The sequence below is a fragment of the Mustela nigripes genome, chromosome 12 (genome assembly GCF_022355385.1).
Source record: "Mustela nigripes isolate SB6536 chromosome 12, MUSNIG.SB6536, whole genome shotgun sequence".
Classification (NCBI taxonomy): domain Eukaryota; kingdom Metazoa; phylum Chordata; class Mammalia; order Carnivora; family Mustelidae; genus Mustela; species Mustela nigripes.
Window position 1 is genome coordinate 156572135 of NC_081568.1, and position 10499 is coordinate 156582633.

General features: G+C 47.1%; 1 protein-coding gene across 3 annotated transcripts; it reads right to left on the bottom strand.

Moving 5' to 3' along the window:
* Positions 1 to 775: 775 nt before the first annotated feature.
* On the bottom strand, positions 776 to 9885 carry LOC132027470 (butyrophilin-like protein 10). 3 transcript variants are annotated; one of them, XM_059416309.1, is made up of 7 exons: positions 9691 to 9884; positions 8751 to 8846; positions 8195 to 8500; positions 7431 to 7709; positions 6099 to 6278; positions 5364 to 5390; positions 776 to 1461 (listed from the first exon to the last, which is right to left on the bottom strand). In XM_059416309.1, the coding sequence occupies exons 2-7, from the start codon at positions 8842 to 8844 to the stop codon at positions 863 to 865; spliced, it is 1485 nt and encodes a 494-aa protein (XP_059272292.1). In that variant the 5' UTR covers positions 8845 to 8846; positions 9691 to 9884; the 3' UTR covers positions 776 to 862. The 3 variants fall into 3 exon arrangements, with proteins under 3 accessions (XP_059272292.1, XP_059272291.1, XP_059272294.1); XM_059416308.1 differs by having other exon boundaries at positions 8195 to 8548; XM_059416311.1 differs by having other exon boundaries at positions 1376 to 1461; positions 5374 to 5390; positions 8195 to 8548; positions 9691 to 9885.
* Positions 9886 to 10499: the final 614 nt, after the last annotated feature.

Consider the following 10499-nt stretch of genomic DNA (forward strand, 5'->3'; position numbering starts at 1 on the left):
AGAGGATAATAAAGGCCGGCATTTACTGAGCAAATATTTTGTGTCTGGTACTGGGCTCAATGCTTTATAATTGACCCCAAGTACATTTCAGAAAAGCACCCCACTGTGTATAACGATATAGTGTCCTGGTCAGCTTGGGCTCTGTAACAAATAACAGGCTGGGAGTTTAAACAACACACGTTTATTGTGTCCCAGTCCTGGGGATTGGAGGTCCCAGATCCAGGTGTGGGTGTGGCTGGTTCCTCCTGATATGTCTCTCCCTGACATGTACATGCAGTCTCGCCACTGCGTCTTCATGTAGTTGTCTACCTGTGTGTGTCTGTGCCTTGATATCCTCTTCTTCTTCTTCTTCGTCTTCTTCTTCTTCTTCTTATTTTTTTTTTTTAGATTTTTGTTTATTTATTTGACAGAGACACAAAGAAAGCAGGGACAAGAGCATAGGGAGAAGGGGCATTCCTGCTTAGCAAGGAGCTTGATGTGAGACTTCTTTGGGATCATGACCCGAGGTGAAGGCAGGTGCTTAACTGGCTGAGCCACCCAAGCACCTCTGACCCCCTCTTCTGATAAGGATTCCAGTCATGCAGGATCAGGGCCCACCCTAGTGACCAGTTTTTACCTTAGCCACTTCTGTAAAGACTCCATCTCCAAATACAGCTCCATCTGGAGATTGGGGTGGGGTTGGGGCTTCAGAATGTAATTTGAGAGTGTATGATTCAGCTCATAATATATTGTCAGTATTCCACAGGGAAGGAAAATGAAGATAAGACAATATAACTCAGAAAGATGTACCTTTATATAGGTCTAGCTGGCATGTAGAATGGACATGTCTCCCCCAAGTCTATGACAGGCTAGAGCAAAGAGATCATGGGTCTTGTTGAAGGAGGGTCCCCACACTCTCCTGTACTTGGCTCTGAGGAGGGCCCGTGGCCTCAGGGGGCTGGCATTCTGAGTAGATGGTAAGAGGGTTAGGGTCGTGTGTCCAGAGGCAGAAGAATGGCCTCAGGGGCTCTGAGAAGGAGAGTCCAGAGAATGAGTAGATGAGGGATCCATTGCCAACGTTGTAGAACGAGACTCTGCCAGTGTCATAGTCCAGGAGAATACCCACCTGATGTAGGGGCCCTGAAGGGTGCAGGCGGACCCTTGGGAAAGCGAGGGCCCAGAATGTCTTCTTGTAGAGCTCCAGGGCCCAGAGTCCATGTTGGGGAGCCTTTGGGATCCTTCCCTTCCGATTCAAGCTCTCCAGACAGACACCCACATTCCAAGCCTTCCTCTGTCCTACCTGGACCTCCCAATAATACCTCCCAGCAGAGAACTGTTCCCGTGCCAATACACAGGGGTCCTGGTCAAATCTGCTGGGGACATCTGGCAGCTCCTGGTCAAAGAACAGCCGCCTCACACTCTTCCCATCCTCAGACAGAGCGAGTTTTGGGCTTGCGGTGTCAGGGTCCAGGGATGGGCTCACTGTGGGAAGAGGAGAGGTTTAGGCTTGGAGGTTTGTGTCCCCAACCTGCCCTCCTGTAAGAAGGGCACCACAGGGCCTCTGAGTGAGGCAAAACCACAGCCTCCCTGAGAGTCCCTTGGCTCCCCCATCTTCTGTCCAGGACCCTGAGCAACGGTTATCCTAGCATAGCTGATGCAGCTCCAGGTGGGAGCCAGGGGGTAGATTGCTATCGATGAGGGGACATGACTGGTACCCTCTGAGGTCTGCTTGTCCCCCTGTTCACAGTCCCTCAACACACGTGTGTGTGTGTGTGTGTGTGTGTGTGTGTGTGTGAGAAAGAGAGAGAAAGAGGGAGACAGGGAGAGAGAGAGAGAGAGAGAGAGAGAGAAGCAAGGAGAGACAGAGAAAAGGCCGGAGAGACATAAGGGAGAGATAGAGATAGAGACAGTATCCCAGAAATATAGGGAAAAACAGAGACAGAGGTAGAGAAAGGAAGAGAGAGACATAGAAGAGACACAGAGAAACAGGGAGACAGAAAGAGATAGAGAGACAAGGAGAACAAAGAGAAACAGAATAACCCAGGTAGACACGGGGAGAGAGATACAGAGAGATACAGAGACAGAGAGACAGACACAAAGATAGATAGATACAGAGACATATGGAGAGAAATAGAGAGAGACAGAGAGACAGGGAAAGAGACAGATACAGAGACTGAGAGATAAATAGATAAGGAGAGCTAAAGAGAGATAGAGATACAGGCAGAGAAATAGAGATAGAGAAAGACAGAGAGATGGGGAGGCAGAGAGATAGAGAGAAAGACACAAAGAGAAAGACAGAGAGACACAGAGAGAGACACAATGAGAATGATGGAGAGACAGAGACAGAGAAACAGAGATAGAGACATAAGAGGACATGGAGGACACAGGGGAACAGGAGAAGGTGCCACACGTGCATTGATGCAAGTGCCATTGGACAGCTCTGGGGTCAAGAACAGAGGAGTCACATAAGGAAAAGCCCAAGAGGCATCTTAAGAGCCCCTCAGCTAAGATGAACACCTTCCAAAACAGAGTCCTTCTCTCCTGCCCTCCTATCCCTCTCAGAGCCCTCAGAACCCCAGCATGTGACCTGGGGGAGGGTCTGTCTACACTTGGGCTCCATATTAGAGGCAGAGAGGGTGTATGGGGACCAGCTGGGCGTCAGGCTGCCCCAGCAGGCATCTTCTCAATAACAGAAACCTTTTAGCCAGTGTCCACCTTGACTCATTCTAAAGCCAGTTATGTTGTTTGCTTGAGTCTATACCTCGATGCCTCAGACACTCATGCTTCTTGACCTTCCATCCCTATCAGCTGGACAGGACCCATGCTTTCCTCCTATTTGAACCCCAGCTTCTTCTCTGGTCTCTACCTCTTTCTGGATAGAACCCTGTTCTCTTTCGCTTTCTAGCAAAGATTGACTGTTTCCCCCCAGAATTCTCATTGCTGCTTTCTGAATTCTCCACCTTCTGTCCCACCCAAATTCTTTCCCTGTAGAGTTTGGGCTGTGGGGATGGAGATCACCGATGTTACATCTCCATAATGGTCAAACATTGACTTCCTAGCTGAACAATAAGCCTGGCTCCTGGTATTCCAAATTTCCTCATCATTAAATAAAAATTAATCACATTAAATAAAAGTTCCAGACTAACAAAGAAGCCGAAAAATAGCATAAACAATATGTCTATGAAAACATCTTGGAAAACCCACAGTAAAAGTATCAAAGCCAGAAAATTATCATTGATACAAAACTACTCAATAATGACCTCTGACATAACACCCCACCCCACCTGGCTGCCAGTGCAGATCTGTGTTCCATCCTATCCACTGCTGCAGACTATATTCCCTGAAAAATTTTTCTCTAGTTCATTTTCGTTCCCCCTGCTGGCTTCATGTGTCTTCATACCAGATCATTCCTTTTAGGCAACAGGCATGTTCTGCTGCCTTAAAGGACCTTAAAGTAAAACCAAAACAAACTGAAATAAAACACACTGCTTGATTCCCCACTTAGCAATTTATAGCTTAGCTGCACAGACTATAACTTTGAATTTTTTGTCCCAGTTGTCTCCACAGGGGACACCTCTCCTTGCACACCACACTAGACAATGTTTCTGGGTCATGTTTCCGATCTCACCTCACTGTATGGTATGCCCCAAGCTGCTTACTCACTATACTGTATCCATGGATTTCAGTGAAAAAGCTTCCCCTGGACTTCCCACAACTCTGCCCAGACATCTGCTCAAACAGACCTTCAAGTACCAGGTTCTCCAAGGCTAGACTTGAATCTGTCTTCTTTGCCCTGTACCTTTCTTATCCTTTTTTCCTTTTCAAAATATTTCTTTTTCAAATAAAGAAATTTAAAGAATAATTTTGGACGTGCAGATAAATGGAGCACTTTCTGGTTCACTACCTTGGTTTTCAAGGCCAGATATATGCCAAGGACCTTAAATTCCTATCTCAAGTCCACATTTCTCCTGGGAGTTCCAAACTTGTGTAACTAAAGATTTATCTGACATCCCCATTTGGATGTCTGATAAAGTTTCAGTCTTAAGGGGTCCAAGATGATTTTCACTTCTTTGAAGTGAAAGTATTGTTTGACCCCAAGTCTGTATTGTTTGACCCCTAGCCTTCTGTTAGATGAAGCAACCATGGGCCCAGGGACATTGGCTCCAAAGGTCACCTTGGGTTCCCTGTTCTGTCTTGCCCTGCTGGACCCTGCTAGTTGTGGCTCCAGGGCACATCTCAGGGTTGTCCTCTCCTCCACCAATGCCTCTCCCCTGTCTAAGCTCCCTCACTCCTGTTGCACCCAGACCCCTACTTCAGCCTTCCAGACTCTGCAGGTCTGGGCATCCCCAAATCTTGCCCCATTGGATTCTCTTCCACATGTTCATCTTTCCCACACCACAGATGACATTCTCCCTGCCATGTTTGTGGGTCCACAGCTCATTCTCTCAGGGCTGTGTTCTCACTGTCTCCCAGCCCTTCATTTAGATGTTACCATCCCACCATCCCCAGGGCCATGGACATCCTACATGAATGCTCTCCTGGCCAACTTCATTATTGTATTCTAGTCCATTCCTATAATATTACTCTGCTTTATTCCAGTTTTGGTTAAAGAAGCATCACTGGCTGATGGCTTGCATCCCAACATAAATTCTATGCCCCCTGAGGACAGGAGGAAGTCATTTCAATCACTGATAGATGGATGGATGCTGGAACAGGAGGTAACTGGCTACTATTTTACATGAATGAATAACTGAATGACTGAAAGGATGATCAGTTTCTATCTGTCCCCTCCTAGACCCTCAACAAGTGGCTGTGCTAAGGCTTGTGTCCCCAGGTACTCTGACACCTCTCAGGTTCCTGGTTCATTGTCTGCATTTATGCCCCTCCCAGTCCTGGGGCGAGATTCTCTCCTCTCCATCCATACCTCCCACCTAGATGGTATCCTGGGGCAGAAAATCCCTGTTTTTACTATCTCTGTGGTAACAGATTGGTGTCCCCCAATCCCCCCAAAAGTGGCCAAGCCTCAGGAGAGTTGTCTTTCTTGCTGCCTAGGCTCTGCGTGTCTGTCTCTTCCCCAGGTAGTAAACAGGAGCTAAGGTCTCTCAGGGTAGCAGAAAATTGATGTTTAGAGCCATGTGGCTGCCACTCACCAGCATTGGGCTCCACATATCTGCACTGTGGAATAAAAAGGAACACACACACACACACACACACACACACACACACACACACACACAAAGCAGTGCCTCTGCATGCATGCATATGTGCACAGATCAACACACATATGTGCATGTAAATGTACATGTGTACACAGCACACACATACATGCACACATAGACACACATGTGGGGGCAGAGGTTTCCATCCCCTGACATGGCCCTCACCATAGATCACCTTGTCCTCTGTCCAATCTGCAATGAGAGAGAAAGATGTGAAACTGTGGGACTGTGCTGATTCAATGGGGCCAAAGCTCAGCTTCTGGGAACCTAAGTCAAAAGAGGACTTAATGGGTTCTAGCTGTGATCTAGAAAGCATGAAGAAATACAGATTCTTCAGTGCCCAATAAAACCATAATCTGGGTCATTTTCTTCCTAGGGGAGGCTTTGGTGGAGCAGATCCTGATAGCCCTGCTTTCCCATGTCTGTCATGGGGACATCTGTGCTCTGTTCCCAGGCTCATGCCTGATGACTATGGGTAAGGACACAGGGGGCAGGGAGGGGAGTGGATTCGTGAGTGCAACAATGCTTATTGATGATAGTCCCTGCACCCACAATGAGACCCTGGCAGGTGCCAGGTACCCTGCTGCATCACTTGAGCACTTCTCAGAATGCTCTCTTCATCCCCAACTGACAGACACTCCCAGGTTCAAGCTCAGATCTGTCTTTGTGTTGGAAATCCTCCAGCCTTCCAGAAGTCCTCCAGTGATGAGCAGCTGAACACCTCTCAGAGACAGAGAATTTCACTGAGCATTTGGTAAGTGGGGAGTCCCTGAGGTGTGTCCTGGGCTGGTCTCTCCCATTTATCCTGACCATGAGGGTGCACACAGGAGAGTTCATGCAGAGCTCCACACCTGTGCCCTGGGGGAAAGGGACATGTCCATCCTACCAGGACCTGCTTACCTTGAGAGTGCTGCTCTTCTGCTCTATGCAGTCTCTCTTCTTCCAGTTGCCCCACATTCCTGTCTTTCTGACATTTCTGGTAGAGACAGGTGGCTCCAGCTGTGATAAGCCCTGCCAGAGTGAAGATCAGAGGCAGCACTATCTTCCATTCCTTTGACAGGGAACTTCTGGACAATTGAGCTGAAAGAGAGTACAGAGAGGCAAGAATATCAGGGAAGGAGAGCACCTGTGTTCTGAGGACACACACATGAAAGGGTTTGTAGGTCAGGGACATGATCCTTGGAACTAACCTGAAATGACTCAGAAAACATACGTGGGTGTTTATACAGACAAATCAGGACAGATGAACAGGAGAGAGATGATGGACAAATGGCAGAATGTTAAACACTGGGTGGTCTGTACAAAATTCTGCATGTCATTCTTGTAAATTTTCTGTAAGCTTGAGGTTGTTTAGAAATGAAAATTATATGCAGAGTGAAACTTAAAAACCTCCAAGCTGTCTGTCAGAAGATGAAGGCATAAATAGGCTGTGATCCATCCAGACAATGGAATACCATTTAGCACTAATGAGAAAGGAGCTATTGGTGCAGCCACTGTGAAGAGCAGGGTGAATGTTCTTCAGAAAATTAAAAGTAGAACTACCACACAATGCATCAACCCCAGCTTCTGGGTACTTATACAAAAAGTAAGATATAAAAATATTAGCTCCAAAAAATAACATGTCCCCTTATGGTCACCTCACTGTTATTTACAGTAGCCAAGATATGGAAACAGCTCAAGTGTCGATTGATGGATGAATGGTAAAGAAAAAAAATATATTTATACAATGGATAGTATTTTCTATAAGCAAGAAGGAAATCAGACCATTTTCAAAAACATGGATGGATGGATACCTTGTGGACATGTTGGTAAGTGAAGGTAATCAGGGAAAAATGCTGTATGATCTCATGTATATATGAAATTTAAAATGAAACAAAACAAGAAAAAAACCCCACAAACCCCCAGAAAACCAGAAAGCCCAGCTCATAGATGCAGAGAGCAGATTGGTGGTTTCCAGATGATGGAGATGGGACTGGGTGTAATAGATGAAGAGGGGCAAAGGATATGAACTCCTAGTTATGAGATGAATGAGTTCTGGGGAGGTGATGAACAGCATGGAAACTATAGTTAATAGCACTGTATTGTTGTATACTTGGAAACTGTAAGACAGTAGATCATAAACATTCTCCTCATAAGAAAAATGTCCCATTACTGTGCAAGGATTTCAATATTAAGTACTTATTGTCTGGGATGCTCAGAGCTTTTGAGGCCTGAACAGAACAGAACACTCACGGAGCAAGTGGTAGTTGACCATCTTCTTCTGGAGGAGGGGACTGGAGATGCAGCAGGAGAAGTTCTGAACATCCCCATCCTGGATGGTCACATTGGACACCACCGTGAAGAGACCTGTTGTTGGCGAGGCTGAGAGGTGGGTCATGGAAGGTAGGGGCTGTCCTCTGAAATTTCTCCATTCTGCCCGGGGCTCTGGGAACCAGCCTTCTGAGGTACACTGTGCCCAGACAATTTCACCTTGGACAGCTTGCACTTGGATTCTGGGCATCCCGCCCAGACCTGTGGGAAGAGATGCCTCTTGCAGTCTACACAACCACCAGTGCTTTCATCAGAAAAGTACAGATATTGAGAATTCCAGCAGAGATTGGGATTTTTTCACAGACTACTTACTCTGTGTAATATTTATATGCAGTATGTTACCCTTGCTCCCAGAATGCACAGGACAAAACAAAAAAGGACCAAGAATTCAAAAACCCTTCTATACAGCAAAATTAGTGTCTTTTCCTCCCTGTGTCTCTGTCCCTCCTTCTGCCTCTGTCCTTCCCTCTCTACCTCTGCTTCCCTCTTTCTGGATTGGCTTAGAAAACGGAGAGAAAAGGGTGTCCTGAACTGGACTTCCCAGGAATCACTGCCCCTGGTGCAAACATATTAGTGCTTTTGTGGGATGTGCTCAGGCTTGAGCTACAGTGGGATGATCTGCATTGGGCATCAGGTTTGGGGGAGGGGACTTGGGGAGACAATAAACCCCAGTAGCTCACCCTTACCTGCCACCATCAGCCACAGCCTGGTCTCTGCAGACATGTTGCCATCTTTGAAGTTGCAGTGGAATGTTCCATTATCAAAAACTGTCATGTTGTGGATCTTCACTGTGGCTTTTCCCTGGTCCAGCCCAGCACTCAGGAAAGTGGTCCTTCCCTGGTACTCTCTCATCTGTTCTTCCTTCATGTCTGTCCCATTCTTGTGCAGGTGCACGACTTGGGATGGCTGATTCCTGTACCACCGAAGCTCCATGTCCTCGGCACTGATATTGAGGGACAGACGACATGGTAGCTCCACATTTTCGCCCAGCACTGCCAGAACAGGTATTTTAGGTCCAATGATGGAGAAATCAGCTTTCCCTTATGAGATTAGATCAGAGAGCCCTAGTTAGGCTGGGTCTGAGGAGACAAGGGCCCTCCCACCCAGACTTAGGGTTTTCTGGGAAGGACTGCTTGGATCCCTGGCTGACAGCTGTTGTGGGTAGGTGCCAGCCAGCTCCCTCTGGCATTCTTTTCCATAAGGGGTCATCCTCCTAGCATGGGGTGAGGGGAGCTCTCCTACCGTTTGCAGGGATGCTGCAGGACAGGAGCTGCAGGACGATTATGATGATGGAGCAGCTGGGTGGAAAGATGACTCGACCGTGTGTGTTTGCCATGCCTGTGGGAAAAGAGAGGCCTGAGCCCTACACATCAGAGGCTGAGGTAATTTCTGTCTCTGCCAGTCTCTCTATCTGTCTTTCTAGTTCTCTGTTTGTCTGTTTGTCTTGGTGGGAGGACAGGCAGCACCAGCAGGCTAATGGAAGTTAAAGAAACTTGGCTGGGGGAGGGAAAGGTCTCACTTTTAACTCTCTTGGCCCCTGTCACCCACACATAAGGTATTCATCCTACTGATGGAGAGACAGCGGCCTCCACCTGCCCTGTTTAGAATCTATTCTCAGATATAATTTCTCTTATCCTCATCTGTCCACAGAGTGACTCAGACACATCCTCCAGTGAATGGGCTCTGTCTCCCCACTGAATGGTGTAAGAGTATTTCCCGATTTCTCTCTGTTCAAACATGAACATGAGGCATGCTGGGAAAGGAACCACACCTTTGAGTCAGTGAATCCATGGTCAGAACTATAAATGTCCACCCCTTCAAGCCCCTTGTCCCTATTGTTCCCAAAGAAACCTTTGCAGATGAAGTGGGGGAGATGAGCCTCAGGGTGCCTTGACTGATAGCCTGAGCCAAAGACATACCAAAACTTTTTTATGGTGAATTAAATTTCAAGTGCCCATAATCTGAGACTCATCTGCCGCTCTGGGGGATATCATCCAGCAGAGCTTTGAAGATTTGGCATTTATGTAAAGCATGGAGAGGTGTGTTAGTTGATACTCTAATCCTGTTGGATGCTTGTCTTTCTTTGGTGAAAGTTCCTGGAGTCTCCCTGTCACTGACAAGTAGGCACAGTGTGTAGAAAGTAGAGATATACATGAAAGCCCTTAAAATAGAAGACACTCACCTGGCCAAGTCTGGCTCTAGGTTTCCTAGGAATCAATTTAATTCTCTGTAAGTCCCAAGTGAGGCATAGAAAAAGTCTTCTGGTGGTGTTTGGAGAGAGGAGCAGCTGAGTTTTCCAGTTTCTGGAGTTCTCCTATTGCTCTTTGTCAAAATAGCAACACACTTATTTAGCAGTTGCAACAGGAATAAAAATATAGGCCAAGTGCTTCCTACAGGGTGTGGTCAACAGAACTGAACACACTAACTGGGAGTAACAAGGCCCTGTCTCAGGAGATAAGGGGAGAGGAGACTACACAAGGCAGTCCATGGAAGGATGGTTGTCAGTCCAAAGCCAAGAGCCTCAAAGAGGAGACATGTCTCTCGAGTGGTAGGATCTGGGCCAAGGGCAGAAACTGGAGGATTCAGATAAAGTTGCTCCATTATCAAAAGACCTCCAGTCCTCAACAGGCTGGGCTGTTTTCTTTGGTAAATTTTCTCGATCAGGTTGAAGTTGGCCAGTTTCTGGAATTGCCACTGGAGACTCCTGTGCGGGAACTGAGGCAACCTTCCCCTCATCTCTGTGGCCATGGAAGTCTGTTCTCATTGGGGGGCCCCCTTTGGCCAGGTTCGGAACACTTACCTTGCGTACCTTTAGTCTGAGTGAGACACTTGACTAAACCCTTCCCATTCTTCCCTCTTCTTGGCTCACAAATCTAGACATGTTTTGGGAGAGTTTTGGTGAGAACAGAGGTAGAAGGAAAGCTGCATGGCCTTCTTGGTGGTGGGGTGTTTAATTTCATTTGGCAGAATGTTATGGAAGGAGATTTGTGC